This window comes from Pelophylax lessonae (assembly GCF_965119305.1).
Source record: "Pelophylax lessonae genome assembly, chromosome: 1".
NCBI lineage: Eukaryota > Metazoa > Chordata > Amphibia > Anura > Ranidae > Pelophylax > Pelophylax lessonae.
Genome location: NC_138768.1, coordinates 437,752,070 through 437,774,525, shown reverse-complemented (window position 1 = coordinate 437,774,525; position 22,456 = coordinate 437,752,070). Strand labels below are relative to the sequence as shown.

The 22,456-nt window shown below is 46.4% G+C and overlaps 1 protein-coding gene across 1 annotated transcript in view; it reads left to right on the top strand.

Moving 5' to 3' along the window:
- MELK (maternal embryonic leucine zipper kinase) overlaps window positions 1-22,456 on the top strand; it is a gene marked incomplete at its 5' end in the record, with an annotated part of 116,699 nt that overhangs the window by 15,238 nt on the left and 79,005 nt on the right. The window contains 2 exons of the mRNA XM_082246439.1: window positions 6,621-6,713; window positions 14,387-14,485. Of these exons, the coding sequence (XP_082102565.1) occupies window positions 6,621-6,713; window positions 14,387-14,485 (192 nt within the window). The remainder of the gene's footprint in view (window positions 1-6,620; window positions 6,714-14,386; window positions 14,486-22,456) is intronic.

Here is a 22,456-nt window from a genome sequence, read left to right as displayed (position 1 = left end):
TTGTCTATCTCTTCTGATTCAGATGGGGATATGGCTGCTGCTGCGAGCGTGCCCTTTTTCAGGGTCCCGCTGAGGGGGAGGCTGAAGTGGAGGGTGTTGATACATCCTCCCCAGGGTCACCTGAACGTGCGACCATGGATGAGTTGATTTTTTCGGTTAAGGATACCTTGCATTTGGAGGATGAGCCCAGTCCTCCGGGCGTTGTGTCCTCGTTTGGGACGCACAGGACCTGCAAGTCTGTGCAGGTTTTTCCCTGCCCAGCTGAATTTCATTACACTGTTAATGAAATGTGGCGCACGTTAAAACGTCCATTTCTGGTACCTATTCGGTTCAAATTGCTTTATCCTTTTGCGCCGGCTATGGAATCGCGATGGTGTGTGTGCCTCCACAGGTGGATCACACTGTGGCTGTGCTGAACAAGGCTACCTTGATTCCTACTGAGGATACCCCGGTTTTCCGGGATCCCACGGACCGGCGGTTGGAGTCTCTAGCCCGCCATTTCCTATACGGTGGCGGGTTCGTTGCTCAAACCCGTTTTTGCATCCGTTATGGTGGCTCAGGCGGTGGCTGATTGGATTATGATGCTTAGAAGCAATCTCGTGTCTGATGACGTGCCACCTGCCTGACTGGAAATGGTGGACCAGATCCACCAAGGAGTCATGTATTTGTGTAATGCAGCCTTAAATGAGGCCCCCTTGGTGGCTCGCCTCTCGAGTGTCGCGGTACTTAACCGGCGACTGATATGGCTGAAGAGCTGGTCGGCCGACCAGTCCTCGCGGAAAACTGTTGCTGATTTTCCCTATGCTGGCTCTCGCCTTTTTGGCGAGGCGTTGGATACCCTGGTGAAAGGCGTCACGGGGGGCAAGAGCACTATGCTACCCCAGAACCTGAAGAACAAGTCTTTCCAAGGCAAGCGGGGTTCTGTGCCTAGATCCAATCAGGGGTCCTTTTGTGCCTTTCGGAACCAATCCAAGGGCAAGCCCTTCAAGGCCCAGGGCAACCAGAAGAAACCCTGGGCGGGTAAGCAGTAGGCCGGCAATGCCGGCTCGGCGGGACAATCCGCCTCTGCCTGAAGGGGCGCCCTCACCCGTTTCAGGGGTGGGGGGACGTTTGTGCGGTTTCCTCTAGCCTTGGCTGCTCCGGATTTCGGACAGGTGAGTCTAGGATATCGTTTGATCAGGTTACAAGATCTAATTCCTTTCCAGGCCGGCAGACAGATTCTTTCCCTCCAATCTCCATCTGCTTCCGGGGCGTCTGCAGGACTTGCATCAAGCGGTGCAGGACCTGCTTGCTCAGGGGGTGATTGTCCCGGTGCCTCATCGGGACAGGTTTCGGGGGTTTTATTTGAATCGGTTCACTGTGCCCAGGAAGGAGGGCAAAGTGCGTCCTATTCTGGACCTGAAAGCGCTGAACCGCTTCGTGCATGTTCGGTAGTTTCGAATGGAGTCTCTCCGTTCGGTAGTGGCCTCCTTGAGTCCAGGAGACTTCCTGGCTTCGATAGATCTGAAGGATGCGTACCTGCACATCCCCATTTTTGAGGGTCATCAGCGGTACCTTCAGTTCGCTATCGCAGAGGACCACTACCAGTTTGTGGCGTTACCGTTCGGTCTCGCTTCGGCACCCAGGGTGTTTACCAAGGTGTTTGCACCGGTCCTGGGCCTGCTGCGGGCCCAGGGCATTGCGGTCCTGGGGTACCTGGACGATCTGCTTCTGAGATCGCGTGCCAGTCAGGACCTTGTGCGCGATCTGTCCATCACGGTACAGACGCTCCAGGAGTTCGGATGGACCATCAACATTCAAAAATCAGCGTTGTCTCCGTCGCTTCGCCTTCCCTATCTGGGAATGGTTCTGGACTCTGCTCAGGCAAAGGTATTCTTGCCGGAGGACAAGCTCCGGACTTTGCGGGATGAAATCAGGTCCCTCAGGGACAATCCGTCCTCCTCACTCAGGACCTGCATGCGGGGCCTGGGGTTGATGGTGTCGGCCTTCGAGGCAATTCCCTTTGCCGAGTTCCACACGCGGGCTCTCCAGATGGAAATCCTGGCCAGGTGGGACAGACTTCCTCAGTCCTTGGATCTGGATGTCTCCTTGAGTCGCCAGACCAGATTGGCTCTTCTATGGTGGATCCAGTCCCCGTCGGTGGCGGAAGGCAAGTCCTTCCGCCCGTTGGTGTGGACAGTGGTTACCATGGACGCCAGCCTGGCGGGCTGGGGTGGTGTCCTAGGCAACCTGTCTGCCCAGGGCACTTGGTCGGAGGAGGAATCCTCCCTCCCGATAAATGTGCTGGAACTACGAGCGATAAAACTCTCTCTTCCAGTGGTCGGACAGTCTCCAGGGTCTGCCTGTTCGCGTACAGACGGACAATGCTAACGTGGTGGCTTACATCAACCACCAGGGGGGGCACCAGGAGTGCTCGAGCAGCCCGGGAGGTGACTGATATTCTGTCTTGGGGCGAGACTAATGTCCCGGCGATCTCGGCAGTTCACATTCCGGGTGTGGAGAATTGGCAGGCAGACTATCGGAGCCGTCGGACCCAGGGGGAATGGTCCCTACACCCGGAGGTCTTTCAGATGCTGTTTGCGAAGTGGGGATCTCCAGACGTGGATCTGTTCGCATCCCGGCTAAATCGAAAGGTGGGAAGGTTCGTGGCAAGAACGCGCGATCCGTTGGCGGATGCCTCGGATGCGTTGTTGGCCCCTTGGCATCAGTATCGTCTGATGTACGCCTTTCCTCCGATTCAGTTACTGTCCCGGTTCCTTCGCAGATTGGTCTCGGAACCGCACATGGTGATTCTGGTGGCGCCGGACTGGCCTCGCCGGTCCCGGTACGCTGACGTTCACCTGGCAGTGGCGCCTCCGTGGCGTCTGCCTCTGCGGGAAGATCTCCTGTCTCAAGATCCGATCTTCCATCCTGCTTCAGTCGCTGGCTTTGACGGCCTGGCTGTTGAGACCGAGGTCTTGAAGGACAAGGGTCTATCTCCTGAGGTTATCCCTACCCTGATCAAGGCTAGAAAATCCTCATCTGGTAAGATCTATTACCGTACCTGGAAAGCCTATTTTTGCCTGGCGTGAGTCCAGGGGGTTCTCCCCTCGTTCTTACTCGGTGTCGAGAATTTTGGCTTTCCTCCAGTCTGGAGTGGATCAGCGCCTGGCGCTGGCCACGATAAAGGGCCAGGTGTCTGCACTGGCTGTTCTTTTCCAACGCCCTGTGGCGTCTCGTTCTTTGGTGCGCACCTTCATTCAAGGTGTGCGACATCTGGCTCCTCCCAGGAAGGAGCCTTTACCTCCATGGGACTTGAACTTGGTTCTGTCCGTGTTACAGCGTGCTCCCTTTGAAAACATCAGGGAGATATCGTTGCCTCTGCTGTCGAAAAAGGTTGCTTTTCTAGTGGCGATCACTTCGGCTCGCAGGGTGTCGGAGCTGGCGGCGTTGTCTTGCCGCTCCCCTTACTTGATCATTCACAAGGATAAGGTGGTTTTGAGACCACCCCATCCTTCCTTCCCAAGGTGATCTCTGAATTTCACCTTAATGAGGACATTGTCCTGCCTTCGCTTTGTACGAAGCCAAAACATCCAAAGGAGATTGCGTTGCATTCCTTGGATGTTGTCAGGGCGATCAGGGTTTACCTGTCGTCTACGGAATCCTTTCGAAAGACGGATCCCCTCTTTGTCCTTCCTGAGGGACCTCGGAAGGGCATGGCTGCGTCCGCAGCAACTATTGCCACATGGATCAGACAGACCATTGAGCAGGCTTACGCCTTGAAGGAACGGGTTCCGCCCTTCCCTGTTCACTCTACCAGGTCTTTGAGTGCATCTTGGGCCTATTGGCATCGGGCCTCGGTGGCCCAGGTGTGCAAGGCGGCGACTTGGTCGTCGGTGCACACTTTTACCAAGTTCTACAAAGTAGACGTTCTGGCATGAGCTGATGCTGCTTTTGGCGGCAAAGTTCTCAGTGCGGCAGTGCCATGATGGACCCTTGAATTTTTCTCTGGGTCCCTGGCTGTTGGCATTTGCTTTCCGGGGTTGTTGCTCCTGTTGAGCATTGTTTGTTTTCTGTTGCCCAGTTGGTTTTCTTACGGTGCATGTAAAATTCCTTTCTCTGCTGTGGGTACTGCGTTGCCTTTTCTACGGTTGCGTCTCCCACCCCTCATGTCTATACTGCTTTGGGACATCCCAACAGTGAGGACTTAGAGGAGGCGGCGACTGTCGGAGGACGTAAGAGAAAACGGAATTTTTGTAAAATCTTACCTGTAAAATTCCTTTCCGACAGTCGCCGCCCCCGCCCCTCTTTTGGGGTTCTTATTACCTACTGCTATGCTACCAAACTGAGTTGGGAGTGGTGATGCAGGGGGGGTATTGACCGGATGGGACAGCCCCTGTGGGTGTGTATATGCTAATGCCTTTTGTCTTTGGACTAAGTCTATATGCCTAGCTATTCCTACGGATAGGAAGACAATACCCAACAGTGAGGACTTGGAGGAGGCAGCGACTGTCGGAGGACTCAGAGAAAGGAATTTTACAGGTAAGATTTTACAAAAATTTCGTTCTGCTCCTGTCCCTTTTTAATGTGCAAGCTTTAGCATAGTGCTTTATTTTTTTTTTCAATTACCCCTTTGTAGCGCCTACAATACTGGTTTTAGTCCTGACTTTCCCCTCCTGAGAGCAGACTACTTTTTATCATGGCTGCTGAGCTAGGGGGTCATGGTCAGGATACTTGTCTCCGTCATCTGCTCTGTCCTGTGTCCTCCCCTCCGTGTGTGTGTGTGTGTGTGTGTGTGTGTAAGGCTGGCCATACATGTTCAATTTTCTTGTACAATTTTCCTTTAGATTCACCTTAAACTATGTAGTGCAAAGGCCTGCCTAATTGGAAACGATTAAAAGTTGTTTAGTTTTGACCTCATATTCTGTTTTTTGGTAATTGTATAAGAGAATTGAACATGTATGGCCAGCCTTAGCTGGCTGTCCCCTCCCCTCCCATCCCCTCCTGCTGCTATTAGTATTTTAAACAAATTACTGCCAGCCCCTCCTTTTTTTATTCAGCTAGAACACACAGTGTAAGTGTGTGTGGAAAACAAAGCTTCTAAATACCATTTTTGAAAGTTACAAACACTTTAGGGAACAGAATGCAAAGTCTTCTCCCTCTTTGACTGTTTGCCATATCCTCAGTGAAGCCTTCCTTGACATGAGGGAGCACCTTTGTAGCAAACAGAAAAAAGCCGCTCAGGGGAGGCAAGACACTCCGGTGCCGGTCGGATCCGTCATCCAGGAATCAAGTGTTGGAAGAGAAAAATTGACCGCACTCTGGAGTAAGTGAACTGGAGATGTTTATTCCCATAAACTCAAATGCACAAGTGCATCACACAGACATGGGACAGGTTGACGCGTTTCACGACTCTATCGGTCGCTTACTCATAACCAGTTATGAGTAAGCGACCAAAAGTCCCCTGGCTTCAGCTGCCCACACCTGAGGTGGCAGCGCTGGATAAGAAATTTTCAAGGTAAGTATTTTTTCTAAAAAGTAAGTGCGACCTGGCACAGTTCAGAGGCTATGCATTGTGGAATGCACTAGCCCTGACTGTCCCAGGGGTATTTTTTTCTAAAAAAACTTTTCCGAGGCTGGAACTCCGCTTTAAGCGGTGTTTTGTTCCGGTTCTGACTTCGGAACATCTTCAGGGGTTTTTCCTCAAACCTCTTTACAGTTCCAGGAAGGAAGGCAAGCTACGTCCAATTCTGGACCTCAAGGCGCTAAGCTACTTTGTGTGAGTACTGAAGTTCCGGATGGAGTTCATTCACATGGTAGTGGCGTCCCTACATCAGGGGGATTTCTTCTCACCTCTATCGACATCAAGTACGCCTACCTGCACATTCTAATGTGTGTGATTTTGAAAGTTTTACTTATTATTGCACTTTGCTTTTTGCGCCCTGTGTTCTATTTGTCATTCTACTAGATAGGTGAGTACACTATGGGTTTTTGGCATTGGGCAAGTTTTTCTTAAATTTGCAGGACTGGCAATTCGTTTTCTAATTGCTATTAGGTGGACATTTCAGCCTTCTCTGATGCCAGCTTCAGGTGCAAGGTCCTGCTGGCAGACACCCAGCCATTGTTCTGTTTAATTTACTTTTTTTTTTCTTGAGCCTGTTGATGCTTTTTGCTGTGGTGCCCACCCTTCAATTGGGACTGCTTTTGGACCGACCAAATATGTGAGCCTTCCTGTGACCCTCATAGATGAGAATATAGGATGTTTGTATTCCTCATAAAAGCCTTTTTTGGGAGGCCATTGAGGGACACGGGTCACACCCCTCTGTTTTTGATCATGTTTTCAGTTCTGCTTTGCTACAAAGTTGAGACATTCTTGTGGTAGGAGCATTTACCCTTTGGCCTTTTTTGGGGGTTTTGTTTCCCCAGTGTCTACTCCTGTAGGTGGCAGTATAACAATAAAAATGCCTTCAAAACTGGGCTGAGCTACTGCATGTGTCCTCCAGCATTTTGGTAAATAATCTTGAGCTAAGCAACAACTTATTGCAGATGCTGGTCTTTTACATATGAGTTAGTAATCCCTTCAAATTGTTTCGTGAATATGGGGTTTTATGGTGGCTTATCTTTTTATTTTTCTTATGTAGGGTGGAATGGATTATCACCTAATGACCTGTTGTGGCAGTCCAGCATATGCAGCCCCTGAATTGGTACAAGGAAAAGCGTATATTGGCTCAGAGGTAGGAATTTTACTATGTTGGTTTTTCCTTTTTTGTGATTTCTGTTTTTTAAATATTTTCCTCCTCTACAGTTTCTAAAGTACATATGCTATTAGCCTTCAGTATTCAAGCTTTGTGCCTTAAAGTATTCTATACATTAGGATAAAAAACCTTTTCTATGCAGCAGCCCTCCTAATACTTACCTGAGCCCCATCTAGATAAAGCGATGTTGCAGGAATGTCTCGGCTGCCTCACTACTCATTGACAGACAGCAGTGATGCGCTTGTTGGCTCCCGCTGTTGTCAGCCAATTAGGAGAGAAAAGGGGCAGGGCCAGGACACATCTCCTTGTCTGAATGGACAAAGGGAGCTGTGACTTGGCTCGGGTGCCCCAGTAGCAAGCTGCCTGCTGTGGGGACACTCAACAGGAGGGAGGAGACAGGAGCAGTGAAGGACCCAAGAAGAGGAGGCTCTGGGCTGCTCTGTACAAAACAATTTCACAGGGCAGGTAAGTATGACATGTTTATATTTAACTAAAAAAAGAGACAAGGTGTTTGTTTGTTTTTTTTTTTTTTGTTTTTTTGTTTTTTTTTAATGTAGATAATTTTTTAGCTAGCTTTCTCCAGATTTTTTTTCTTGAGTTTTACAAGCAACTATGCCGAATCTGGGCGAGGGGCTGGATTTATAGATCGGTGGTCACACCAGCTGGCCAGTGAGCGTGGGCAGACCTTAGCAACGCGCTGGGTCGGCCGCGGCATAGTCCAACTGGACAGGGTCTGGCCCCGCGAGTTAAACATCTCGGGGGGGGGGCTCGCGGTCTGTATTTTCAAGGGGATCACCTGTTTGGCGCTACCCTGGATGACCTTATTAGGGTCTCACAGGGGGGGAAGAGTACTTTTCTTCCACAGGCTAACAAGGGTAAGGACCCTCGTCGCAGATGGGGTCCCTCCTTTTCAGCCCACAAACCTTTTTCGTTCCTCGGGGTCAGTCGATAAGGCAAAGTCCTTCAAGACTCCCTCAGGTGGTTCCAAGCGACCCTGGTCTGGCAAACAAAAGTCCAGTTTTTCCAGACCTGCAGACAAGGTCTCGTCGGCCTGAAGGTGTACCCTCACCTGAATCTGGGGTGGGGGTGAAGTCTTTGCCGGTTCTCAGACCTGTGGCTGGCCCGGATCCCAGACAGATGGGTTCAGGAGGTCATATAGTCCGTTTACAAGATCGAGTTTCGATCCATCCCTCCAGTAAGGTTTTTCCCTTCCAATGTACAGCTGTCCCCAAATCGCTTGCTGGCACTCTATGGGGCAGTACAGGACCTGGTACAACAAGGGGTGATAGTTCCAGTTCCGTGTGTGTAATGTTTTCAGGGTTTCTATTCCAACCTTTTCATGGTTCCCAGGAAGGAAGGCAAGGTGTGTCCAATCCTGGACCTAAAGGCACTGAATGGTTCCGTGCGAATTCAGAAATTCAAGATGGAATCCGTTCGCATGGTGGTGGCTTCCCTACATCAGGGAGATTTCCTGGCCTCCATAGACATCAAAGATGCCTACCTTCACATCCCAATCTGTGCAGGTCACCAACGGTTTCTCAGTTTTTTTGCCGTAGGAGAGGATCACTATCAGTTTGTGGTGTTACCCTTTGGTCTCGCCTCCGTTCCTTCAGTTTTCACGAAGGTGTTGGCTCAGATCCTGGCGCTGCTACGGCAGCGGGGGATATCGGTCCTGGGTTACCTGGACTATCTGCTTCTCTGTGCGGAGTCCCCTACGGTGCTGGCAACTAATTTGGAAATCACCATGAGAACTCTGGAGGAGTTCGGGTGGATTCTAAACCTTCAGAAGTCGTCCCTGGTGCCTTCCATAAGACTGGACTATCTTTGGACTCCGGAAAAACTCTTGATCCTTCAGACTGCAGTTCAGCTGTTGCTGTCCAGCAAATGGTCGTCTTTTCGAACCTGCATGCGAGTTCTGGGACTGATTGTGTCGTCTTTCGAGGCGGTTCCTTTCGCTCATTTCCACACGAGGATCCTCCAGAGGGAAATCCTTCTCAAATGGAACAAGAATCCAAACTTTCTGGACATGCGGATCCAGCTGAGCCAGGTGACCAGGGAGTCCCTGATCTGGTGGCTTCGGTCCCTGATGCTCAAGCAAGGAAAATCCTTCCTCCCTATATACTGGACAATTGTCGCTACGGATGCAAGCCTGTCCGGGTGGGGAGGAGTCCTCTGCAGGTTCTCTGTTCAGAGAGTCTGGTCCCTGGAGGAATCCAGGTAACGTTCAATGTCCTGGAGCTGAGAGCTAGACTAGACTTTGCCTAGTCCACTGGACCGAGCACCTGAGGGGTTGTCCAGTGCGCATTTAATCGGACAATGCCAAGGCCGTGGCCTATATCAATAACCAAGGGGGCACCAAGAGTGTTCTTCTGGCCATGGAAGTGGCAGGCATTCTTCATTGGGCAGAGCGCCTTGTTCCAGCTCTCTCCGCTGTTCACATTCAGGAGTGGAAAATTGGCAGGCGGATTACCTCAGTTGACAGGCCTTAAATGCAGGGGGATGGTCCCTAAATCCGGAGGTGTTCCAGCAGTTGTGCCATGGGGTCAGTATCAGCTGATGTATGCCTTTCCTCCTCTCAAGTTGCTGCCAAGACTTCTTCGCAGGATTGAAGCAGAAAGGGATTCTGGTCATTCTTGTGGCTTCGGACTGGCCTCGCCAAGCTTGGTATGTCGACCTGGTCAGTCTAGTCGCAGACGCTCCTTGGAGACTTCCTCCTCGGGGACGATCTACTGTCTCGAGGTCCAATCTTGCATCCTGCTTTACGATGGCTTTGACAGCTTGGCTGTTGAAAGCCAGATACTGAAGGACAGGGGATTGTCTGCTTCAGTGATTCCCACTTTACTTAAAGCGAGGAAAGCGACTTCTAGGAAGATTTTATTGTCGTACGTGGAAGTTGTATATTGCATGGTGTGAGTCTCTTGGGGCTCCCCCTTTGCTCTTACTCTGTGGCTCAGATCTTGGCTTTCCTTCAGGGGGGAAGTTGATCAAAAGTTGGCCTTCGAGTACTATCAAGGGTCAGGTTTTCGGCCTTGGCAATTTTCTTCCAAAGGCCGTTGGCCACCCATTCTCTGGTGCATAACTTCATCCAGGGGGTGCTATATTTGGTACCTCCGGTGCGACCTCCGTTGCCACCTTGGGACCTTAATTTGGTGCTGTCAGTTCTTCAGAAACCTACTTTTGAAAGTATTCGGGAGATTCCCCTGCTTACCTTATCCCAGAAGGTGGCCGCCTTGGTGGCTATTACTTCTGTGGGTAGGGTGTCGGAACTGGCGGCATTGTTCTGCTGTTCTAGCTATCTGGTGGTTCATAGGGATAAATTGTTACTTTGTCCGGATCCATCCTTCCCTCAGAAGGTGTTTTCTAGTGTTCACTTAAACGAGGACATTGCATTACCATCTTTGTGTCCTAAGCCCAAACATCCTAAGGAATGTGCTTTGCATACTCTGGGTGTGGTTCGGGCAATCAATGTGTATGTAGCGACTCCTGAATCTTTTCGTAAGTCAGATTCGCTCTTTGTTCTATTGGATGGCCCAAAGAAAGGGTTGCCTGCATCTGCTGTGACTATTTCCAGATGGATCAGACGGACCGTGGTGAAGGCTTATTCAATTAAGGGTCAGGTTCCACCTTTCCCTGTTAAGTTGCGTTCTACTTGGGCGCTTAGTGCTTCCTGGGCTTTTCGCCTTCAGGCATTTGTCTGTTCACACCTTTGCCAAATTTTATAAGGTGGATGTGTTGGCATCGGCTGATGCCTCCTTTTGGCCGCAAAGTTTTCCAGGCTGCTGTTTAGGGGGATTTTTGGCCTTCCTTGAGGGGGTTTACTGTTTGTTTCAGATGGGCCTCATCTTGCTGTTCGGATGAGTTCCGTGTTGCCTGGTTGGCTGTGTTTTAGCTTTGGGGACTTTTTTTTTTTTTCTGCTTTTCCCGCACCTCATTTTTGTGGTACTGCTTTGGGATGTCCCTACTGATGTGCATCAGAGGACTGCGTCCGTCAATGAACGATCGAGAACCTGGATTTTTGACTTACCGTAAAATCCTTTTCTCTTCATTGACGGATGCAGTACCCACCCCTCTATTTTGAGTTGGGTTGGTATTGTTTTCCCTGACACTGCTTTGATACAAAACTGACATCCTATGCAGGAAGAGAGAGGGTATACCCCCTGGGACTGCCCAAAACTTTTTTCTGCCTAGTGTCTTACTCCTCTAGGGGGCAGTATAACCCTACTGATACTGCGTCCATCAATGAACCGAAGAGAAAAGGATTTTCGGGTAAGTCAAAAATCCATTTTTTTCCTTCATGTACTGTAAAAATGCTAATTTAATTAAACGCCAACGCTCACTACTGAAAGCTACTAAACTGCTACTACAAGTCGGTGCACAAACCGTATTCGCAGCATTTTTCCTTCGTTTTTTTGAGCTTCTAAAAAACATGCCTAGTGTACATGGGCCCTAACTGTTTAGCCACTTCCCGCCCATAGAACATTTTATGATGTCCTGGACTTGAGTGGTGATATCTAAATGGTGCCTGCAGCTGTTCTATTGCCATGCTTTTTCATTCGTGATCTTTCAATTATAGCACTGGTTATTTGATATATTGAAATGTTTTTTCTAAAGTAGATATCCACCCTCCATCCTTTTTTTTTTTTTTTAATTTAGATTTGGATAGCGTAGGAACCAGTAAATCTGACAGATTCTCGACTTTAAAGCGGTAGTATCCCTCTTTTTGTTACTTAACTACAGGTAAGTCTATAATAAGGCTTACCTGTAGGTACAATTAATATCTCCTAAACGTGCACGGTTTAGGAGATATTTGCACTGCATGGAGCCGCTTACGCGAGCGGAGCATGCGCTCTGACGGTCCGGCGGACCTTCAGAGTTTCCTTGCCGGGAAGTGCCGGAAAATGACTCCCGCGCGGGAGTGACGTCATCACGGCTCCGGCCACTCACAGTGCCGGAGCCGCCGAACCCAGAAGAGACGCCGAGGGATCATGTCAGCTCCCACAGCGGTGTCCGGGGGTCTGTGTCGGGGCTTCATTCTAAGGTAAGTATTTCATAATGAGCTTACTAGCTCATTATGCCTTTGTCTTGCAGGGTTTTTTTTTTTTTTTTTTTTTTTTTTTTTTTAGTATACTACCGCTTTAACTATCTTGCATACTAAAAATTAAAATAAATAGTCACCAAAAGTGGGAAATGAGGGTCTGTCTCCCAAATTTGAATAAACTCAACAAGAAAACTTGACTGTTTCTAGTTCTGACGTCATTAACATTTACAAAATTAAAACGTTTGGGTAAACCTAACATTGCAAAGATTTTGTAGAACAGATGAGGTTTCTGAGGTTTCCAGCTTTTATTCTGAGAAAGCTTGCTGCTTTGTGGAGCTTTTATTATTTTTCTGTTGTGGTATTCTCTTGAAAGGCGACTTGGTTCACTTACTTTATGGCTGGCTTCTTTCAGCCTAAGCAGTTTATAGACAGATGGCTATTTTGTTTTTTTTTTTGTTGCTGACATGCTAGCAGCAGTCTGTGAGACTGTGGTTGCTTGAGCAAGGCAAAGCCCTTAAAATGGTTGACATAGCAGTGCCCAGTTAGTGACTGGTTTCTCTAGCCCAGCTGGCTAAGGCAGAGTTTCCGCTTTATGCTTTCTATGGCTACCGCTATAAGCTGTAGTTTAGTGATTGCCTAGCCAAAACAAAGGAAGCACTGCTAGTCTTTGATATGAATGACATAAAGAGCAGTAGCTTTATGGTTTGCCTAAGATGTTGTAGATGATTTAGGACTGATGTGTTTCTCCCGTCTGAGCAAACTGGGACATGTAATTAGTCTTTTTTTAAAGGAATCTGTCACAATAGAAATATAGTAAGGAACTGTCATTTTGGTGGTTAAATTTTTATTTTTTTTTTCCAAAACTGAAGGTTTAATTGACACCCCCAGAGCTTTAAAAGCAAAGTTGATAATTGCAACTTTTATATTGACACAGAAGATTTTTTTTTTTTTTTTTTTTTTTTTTTAACCAGGGCTATGTGGCTTTTTGGAAGACTACCCTAAGGCGCTGTGACAGTAGTATCTATCTACCATTTAATTTAGCTGATGGGATGAGCAGGGGCTTAGTTACTTTTTAGGTTGAAGTGAGGCTAGTATTTCTGGCCTATGATATGGTCCACATAAGTAGCTGTAACTTTGTGTCATTAAATGCAGTGCAGAGCAGGTATTGGTGGTTAGAGGTATTAAGAGTGTTTGTTACCCCAGCATTTCATATTTCTGATATGTGTCAGCTGTACCATGTACTTGTATGAGAATGTATACTGTTCTTTGTATTGCTTCCTTTGTGTGAAATCCCTGGTGTTCCTGCCAGTCCCTCTGCTTTCCTATTTGAAAACTGTCCACACAAAGCAGGAGAGCACCCCATGATCAGTTCTCTAGACATGCTGGGAACTCTGTGTACTCTCCTCCAATGATCAGACTTTTCCTGCACAGCCAATCACTGGGAAGACCATGTTCTGTTGCTTCTCCTCCACCAGCTTTTATGCAGCTGAGAACAGCAGGAATGTGATCACTCTTATAAAAAAGAGATGTGTGTAAAAAAAAATAAATCCTATCTAATAATATATAATATTGTGTGTGTGTGTGTATATGTATGTATGTATGTATATATAGTAAAGTACCTTGGATTGCGAGCATAATTCGTTCCGGAAGCATGCTTGTAATCCAAAGCACTCTTATATCAAAGCAAATTTCCCCATATGAAATAATGGAAACTCAGATGATTCGTTCCACAACCATTTATTCATAAGTCCTTCAGTTTATAGTCCATATAAAAAGATTATAGCATTGCGATAGGTTATATAACCATAAAATGTCCATCCACAAATAGCCGCTTCCACAAGGGGATTGGAAGCAAAATCCAGCAGGAGCTACAGAGTATCAAAGATAAGAGAGGCGCCTCTAAGTGTAGCAATATGGTTCCATTTAATGAAGGTACAACATTTGCAACTCACATGGTTGATGTATAAAAGAGGCACATCTTAATATGTAGGCATCTGGGGTAAAGCTGTCCACATAGACTATCTTCTGCACCACCGGTTGCTAGTCTGTAATCCTGACTGGGAAGACCACCCTGCAATAAAGCGATCTGAAAGCGAGGGGCAGCATGGAAAGGATGACGTAGATGACAGTGCGGAGGATGGTCTATGTGGACAGCTTTACCCCTGATGCCTGTATCCTTTAGATGTGCCCCTTTTAATCATCAACCATGTGAGTTGCTAAATGTTGTACCTTCATTAAATGGAACCATATTGCTACACTTAGAGAGGCGCCTCTCTTCTCTTTTATACTCAGCTGTGACTTGAGGCTACTTGTATATCAAGACATCGCTTGTATATCAAGTCAAAATTTATTTGAAAATTTTGCTTGTCTTGCAAAGCGCTCTTAAACCAAGTTACTCTCAAACCAAGGTTTTTGTGTGTGTGTGTGTATAATATATAATATCCTATTTCTATTTTAAACTGAATTGGTTGTTTTGCAGGGTGATAATTTAGAATCGCTTTAATGTTGGCTCTTTGTCCTACTTTACAATGTCTGATATTAGTTGCTGTGGTTACAATTACAGAAGCCACTGGTCTTTATTATAAATGCAACTAATTATTTTTCTGTATTTTAGGCAGATATTTGGAGCATGGGTGTGCTTATGTACGCACTGATGTGTGGATACCTTCCCTTTGATGATGATAATGTAATGGTGTTGTATAAGAAAATAATGGTAAGTGCTTAACCTAATTGACATTGATTTTCAAGCCAAACATGCGTTTGTATACAGTTAAGAATCAACATATAAACTCACGCTTAGTGTAAAAATAAACACAAGATTGCAGTAGTTCAAAATGTCTAAATAATAGACATTGCAAACTTCTGTGTTTAAAAAAAAAAAAAAAGTGCACATATCCCTATAAACGCAATCTAAAGACAATTTGATTTATATATTTAGATCGTGTTTATAGGGATATGCACGCTTGTTTTTATAACTGTAGAGGAATGCAAATATGGAGTTGTCTAAGTGGGATTTAGGAAGTTGGGTACCAATGCAATCTGTTTTGATTTTTATTTAGCCAAAGGTCTCTGTGTATTTGTGAACCCTTTGTTTACAAACCAGTTTTTTAATCTTTAGCCTAAAAAATCAAACAAATGAAGCAGCACATCTAGGTGTAATTTTAGAAAAATGCTAGTTGATCCTGACAGAAATCCAGTCCTTGTGCACTAAACTAGAATTAAAGACCACAACAGCAGCCTTCCCAGTACTCTGTATGATCATCGGGAGAGTAGCCTAGGGTGACAACACTGCTCATCCATAGATACAGAAAATGAGTATGGTCACCCTAAGACAGAAAATATAAAGCCAATGCATTAAAGTACTGGTTTGCTGCAATAAACACATTTTGTACTTGGTTTATTTAATGTTCCTGTAATTATTGGTATGATATGACACGGAGCATGTCTGAGACTGCTGCAAAGTGCCCTCATCTTGGTGGTTGTAAGCCCCAGAGCTGTCACTCCAATGATGCTCTGCAGTACTCGCTTGCTATCATTTTATTGAGTCTGGTTGAACACTTATTTATTTATTTTTTTTTTCCTTGACAAAGCAGAGCGACTTATGGCAGAACACTGAAAAACGCCATTGATAAAGCCTACCCTCTCTTCACAAATTACAATGGGCTCCTGTTTTGCTTAAATTTTTTTGTATACTTAGGACTGGGCTCCAACTGACATGGATGCACAGATAGCAAATCAATGATCTATCCTGTAAACATAACGTTTGCTAAGATGGCCATACACTGTGCAAATCTCGGCTGGTTCACCAGAAACCGGCCGAGATTTAAACGGTGTATGGGCAGGCTGAGTGTACCAAATTGGTACATCCAGCATGCTGGGTTTTACCTGCGATTATTGCTAGGGAATGCTATAGCTGCTAACAATCGCTGTCTCCCGGCAGGGACGGCTTCCCCCGCTGGGAGAAGACTGTAGTCCAGCAGGAGGGATTCGCTCATCAACACGGTCTGTGTTGATGGGAGATTTGAGGGCACTTCTTTTTTGCAATCCGTGGTTGCAGGAAAGCAATTTGCATGGCTGGCTTAACCAGTAGCTGTCCAGACCCACAACATAGAACGGCACAGATAGGAACTAACTTTGTAAGAAATATTTATTTTAAAAAATCATATACAAATCCCTTGATGGGAACGGATTCCAGGAATTGTTCAGATTCCTACTGCAATTACAAGGGTCACAACATGAGGGGAAAAACATAATAGGCAAAATTTTTAGAAACCTCCGACTGTTTTAACATCTGAGCAGCATGAAGGCATATTTACTACTCGTCTTTTGGGATCAGTGCATTTCAAAAATAGTGTTTGCAATCGAGGCCATAATTCATATATCAATTTTTGACCGTTTCATGCGGCAGTCAACTGCAGAATATTAATCTATTCTGTCTATCTATATCTATCTATCCTAATAGAAGCTGCAATTGTTGTTCCAAATATCAGTCTGATCTTCATGCATTCGAGTAAACATACATTTACAAGTGACTGCACAGTACAATGACGAAGTCCAGCTTCTGTATCTGTTACTCTCTCTTAGGAAGGCTTTCACATCTGGTATACACCTGTTTTAAGATCTACCAGCACAGTACAAATGGGGTTATTTATGATGTACATTAACATTGGATTTTTCAGAAAAGCGCAAGTACAATGTCAGCAACAATTTATTAATTGTAGATCCTTAAAGTGGTATTAAAGTCCTAAAGCAGAGGCTCTCGTGCAACATCGCTGGATCGTGATGGGGGCTCAGGTAAGTATGAGGGGAACTGCTGCACACAGAATGCTTTTTTCTATCTTAATGCATAGATACATTAAGATTGAAAACCTTCTGCTATTAGAACCCCTTTAATACTACTTTGAGGACTACTTTTACAGAAAAGAAAAAAAAAGATTTTGCATTGTTCACAAGCATTAGAAGTTTCACAGGAATGCAACACTCGTACGACCACCGAATTTGTGTAACAACCAATGCTACCTACCTAGTCAACCACCCCCATTACACCCCACTACCTGATTTAGTAACCTGTTACACCCTAAATATGGGTAACCTGTTACTAAAGGTGAACTTATCCTTTAATTTCCTGGCTGGTGGACATCCATCATTACTATTCTAGCTCTTTCCTCCCCAGTCTAACTGTCATTCATTTGATTTCAGTTCTTTCAAGAATGCAGATGTTACGGTTGTCTGCTTGCAATGGTAGCCTGTCTAGGAATGCCCACTCCTCCAGATTAATGCTGGCCATACGCCAGCATTAATCTGGATTAAACGAAAAAATCGTTTTTTAACTAACTTTCGAAAAACGAACACTTGACCGTGAGAGCAGACGATCGTGCCATCGTGTAATGACCAAATTTTGTTCGATCGTTCAATGGACATAAATGAATACATTTTTCTCTCCATCCCTCCAGGATGGCCAACATGTGAGAGATGGTAGTTCCTCCCCAACAGGAAACACACTCCCATTGCTCTTCTGTTAAAAAGCCCCACCCTTCCCTTGGTCGTCAGTTTAGTGTGTAACGTTTTAGTGAAAAGTTTTTTTTTTATTTTCTATGACCCAAAACAATGCTGGTGTGGATGGGTCCCCCTGTAAGCCAGGTTCGGTCAGGCCAAGGTTAGGCTTCGCCTTACCTGCCGCCTTCTAGGCTTCTTACAGGTGGCCAAGAAGTCCCGGGCAGGTGTTCCTAGGTGGTGGTCCTTCCTATCCTAGGCCCTGACGGTGTGCAGGGGTCTCCTCCGCTCTCCCAGAAGATTGCAGCAGCTTGAGGAAATTTTTAGAAGGACCGGAACTTCCGCCGGAAACGGATATGCGTAGTACAGCGCGGAAGGAAGGGAGACATCCAGAGGAGACGCTCAAACTGCTTGGCGGTAACATGGCAGAGCCTTCAGCCCCTCAGAACGGCAAGGCTGCTAAAGAAAAGACCGGTGCTTCTCGCCTTAGGGAGGAAGGAAAGTTGCTCCGGGTGGCTACCTCGAAAAGCAGAACGGATACCGTTAAGACCGTGGGGTTTCCTTTTTCTTCAGGGGGGAAGTTGTGTAACAGTGTGTGCAGGCCTGGTGCATCCCGCTTTCCCCAAAAGATTTCATGTAGCCTAAAGATTGTATAAACATGCAAGAAGAGTGATCTTAGTTATATTCTCTTTTCTTGCAGAAGTCCCAGCAGGGACACAGGAGGCCTCTATCCTATCTCCCCCTGTTACATCTAACACTTGCTCCTTCAAGAGATGTGGTAATTGCAGGAAAAAACTGGCTAGAACATGCACAAAGCCGTTTTGCTATACCTGCATCAATAAATTGGCAGGTGAAGAGGCCCCAGTCCTAATGAAGGATTTCCTCAAATCTATGCAGGAGGAAATGTTGGCTACCATCCAGAGTTTGCATACCTCTGGACCTCCCCAGCAGACAACAGTGGCAACCCCCTCTCAAGAGAGTATCTTGTCTAGGGCTGGGCCTTCAATCTTTTTGCCTGCATCACAGGGTCCACCACCTGCCCAAGTGAGAGAGGAGGAAAAAGACCCAGGGGAGATAGGGAGCCAGGCTAAGTCCCAACCTAGCTCAGGGGAGGATTCGGATCCGATGGTGAGTAGGAGGATTCCAAAAGGAACAGAAGTCTGTTTCCCATAGAGGACTTAGAAGGACTCCTTCAAGCGTTTTATAGTACCGAAGGAATCCCAGACTCTCCAAAAGGAACTTTAGTACAAGACAAAATGTACAAAGGTTTAGGCAAAGATCCCTCAAAAACCTTTCCTATTCACAAATCACAAATAAAGGATCTAATCCTCCAAGAATGGCAATTTCCGGAGAAAAGCCTCCTGAAGCCAAAAAGTTGGAAAAGGAAATTTCCCTTCAAAGAAGAAGAGCTTAAAAAATTCCTAAAAATTCCTAAGCTAGACTCATCCTTATCCCAAGCAACCAAAAAATCTAACAGCTTGCGCCACTTGTTCCATTTCTTAACCAAAAAAATCTTACCTGTCCTTTGAGAATACAGGTAATATAGCAGCCTATGTCTGGAAAAATAGAGGTCCTAATACAAAGAGCATGGGACTCTGCATCCAGTATGGCACCAGCCTTGGCAGTATCTTGTATCGCCAGAAATACTGATTTCTGGATAGGAAAACTTCTAAGACATACTTCCCAGGAGGGAGGATCCCAGGATCTGAGAGTTTCCTAGTCAGGGATAAGAAAAGCAGTAGACTTCCTGGCAGATGCTGCAGTAGAAGCCGTGGTGGCTTCAGCAAAAACTGCTGCCCTTGTAAATTCCGCAAGTAGGGCAATTTGGATAAAGGCTTGGGAAGGAGACCTCACGTCAAAAGTAAAGCTTTGTGGATTACCTTTCGAAGGATCCCTGCTGTTTGGCACAGGTTTGGAGGAAGTATTATACAGATCCTCAGAGAAAGGGAAAACCTTTTCCAAAATACCACCCTGGGACAACCCCAGGAAATTTTTTAGGGGTCAAGCCTCGAAGGGTACTAGGAGACAACACTCCAAAAAGGAGAGTGCCCCTAAAACATGGAAAATAATTTAGCTCTTTTTAGCCATAGAACTAAGTCCAGGGAGGCCAAGTGACATAAAAAGGCCTGCATACCAGGGTGGTTAACCCTCAGTGCCGGTGAGGGCCCCGGATCTCAGGAATACCGATCTTATCGCCCCAATAGGGGAACAGCGGGCGGTCCTGGAATTTGCAGTCCTCACCAGACAAAAGAGACAAAAGCTCCCTCTCAAAAACAAAATGGACTCCCAGAGTCCTGCATCAACAGCTTGACAACCGTCCCAAGCTGGTATTATCCCAGAGGAGGTATTACTTGAGGAGCATCCCATCCTAAAAAGGAAGGGCTGCTCAGATAGTCATAGATACTCTCTTTTATGAGCAGAAAGCCAGTGACGCAGAAAATTTATTTAAAGGTCTGGAAAAGGTTTTGTACCTGGCAGAAACTGAAAAATGTACTGTCTGCCTCTGTCCCCAAAGTTCTGGAGTTTCTCCAAGATGGGGTAGATAAGGGTGTGGTGATGAACACCCTTAGGGTACAGATTGTGGCTCTTTCCATTTTTCTAGACTCAAGTCTAGCTAAAGAGCCTTTGATGAAGAGATTTTTGTTAGCCAGGGATAGTCACCCCGGTCATTAAGAATAGGTTCCCACCATGGGACCTAACCAGGGTTCTAGAAGGGTTATCCAGGAGTCCTTTTGAACCATTAGAGGAGTATTGACTCTAAAAATAGCCTTTCTCCTGGCTATCACTACAGCCAGGAGGGTAGGGGACTTACAAAGCTTATCGATAAAGGAACCCCTTATGTTAATTTTTTCATATAGGATTATTCTGAAACCAGATCCCTTATATCTACCCAAGGTAGCGTTTCATTTCCATAGGAAGCAGGAGATTGTCCTACTATCCTTCTGTGACAATCCAAGGAATGAAAAAGAAATGGAGTTTCCTTATTTAGATGTGAGGAGGTGTCTCCTCACTTATTTAGAGAGGACCAAGGAGTTTAAATCCTAATAACCTCCTGTTCCTTTACTCTGGACCAAGGAAGGGTACGCAGGCTGCAAAACCCTCAATTTCTAGATGGATAAGGCAAGCCATTACCATGTCTTATGAGATTGCAGGTGTTCAGTCCCAACAAAGCTGAAAGCTCACTCTACAAGGGCTCTGGCTACATCCTGGGCCGAAAAGGCAGGCGTCTCTTGGGAACAAATCCATGGTGCAGCCACCTGGTCCAGCCGTGATACTTTCATGAAGCATTATCGTGTGGAAATACTGTCGCTGCAAGACCTGCCCTTTGGCGGGAAAGTACTGCAGGCAGTGGCCCCGCCCTAAGGTAGGCCAGTTAGGTTACTTTATTATCCTCTCACATGTTGGCTGTCCTGGAGGGATGGAGAGAATACCTACCGTTAGTTTACCGGTAACGGTGTTTCTTCCAGTTCCCTCCAGGATGGACGGCCTACTTCCCGCCCTGTGGAAAGGGTGAGGGCAACTCGTAGGTGCCTAAGGGCTTGTAAATCCCTTGTGAACTGGTTTGGATTCTACTTTACTACATCTGACGCCCAAGGGAAGGGTGGGGCCTTTAACAGTAGAGCAATGGGAGTTTTTCCTGTTTGGGAGGAGCTACCATCTCACATGTTGGCCGTCCTGCAGGGAACTGGAAGAAACACCGTTACCGGTAAACTAACGGTAGGTATTCTCTAATTTTGTCACATATGCCTACTGCAAACAGTTTGGGCAAGAAACACATTAACCTTTCAATTTATCGTTCGGTCGACAGAATTTTCCAAACTGTTCCTTCGGTTTTTCAGCTCTGAAAAGTTAAAACCCATTTTCTATTTGTGCCCATTAACTGCATGAAAAACGAATGAACGGTCCAAATTAGCTTTTCGGCTAGTGTATGGCCAGCATAACATTCACCCATTAACGAATTTAGATACTTGCATAGTTGCCAGCTTACTGCTTGCAGCAAAGCTTGAGGGTTCTTGAGGCATACTGGGGGCAGGTTGCTATGTTTAACGATGTACAGCGCCCTGCTGGTCCCTCCCACCAGCCACAATCTGCCTTGCGTTGCATAGAGATGCACCAAGATGCAGTAATGACCACTCAATATTGAACCCTACGGACTAAAACTGGGATACCATTTAAGTTCATGTGCCTGTAAAGCCATGTTTCTCAACTCCGGTCCTCAGAGCACACTAACGGGCCAGATTTTAAGTATTACCTTGGGGAGATGCAGACTAGAATACTTCAATTCACTGAGCAGCAAATTATATCACCTGTAATTCAGTTTTCTTGCAAACCTGACCTGTTAGTGTGCCCTGAGGACCGGAGTTGAGAAACACTGCTGAGAAGGCAGGCGTCCCAATACTTTTGGTAGCGCAGAACTATTTTTTTTTTTCTTATTTTATCGTTCTAGTAACCAATCTAATTCAAGGCATGCTTTAAAAGAAAAGTAAGCGTTTTTACAAAAAATTCTACCCCCCCATGTTGATGCAGCCTTGGTCCCCTGCTGCTTCTTAGACTGAAAACTGAATGATCAAACACTGCTGATTTCTCAGTCTTCAGTGAGCAGACATCCAGTGACTGTCAATAATCCGCTTCCTGCTCTGCCCCTCCAGCGCTCAATGGATTGCTGGGCTGTGGAGGGGGCGGGAGCGGCTGGATCAGTCTCCTAGTGGTTCGCTGAGAGGTTGAGCTAGCTACCGGTCCAAGCATCTGGGTGGATCTTGACTGCAAAATGGCTAAGTGAAAAGGGGTCACAGAAGTGCAAAACAAACTGCACTCTTGTAAAACATAGAAAAAGTAGGGTCAAAGAAGTTTTGGCCATACTTCTCCTTTTTTAAAGTGGAACTTTTAGGAAGCAAAAAAAAGTTGTCAGAGGCAAGGTTTTATTGCAGAAGAGACATGCTATGTTCCTTTTGCATAGATGAATAAACGGCCCAGCCAATGAAAAACTCTGAAGATCAGTACCCTGTAAAATGTACCCTCTTACGTGACCTTTCTATTTAATCATTGACCTACATCCACCCACAGCAGCCCGGTGCCAGCCAGCCACCCACATCCACAGGCCATGTACCAGCCACCCACATCCACAGGCCCTGTACCAGCGAGCCAGCCACCCACATCCACTGGCACTGTACCAGCCAGCCACCCACATCCA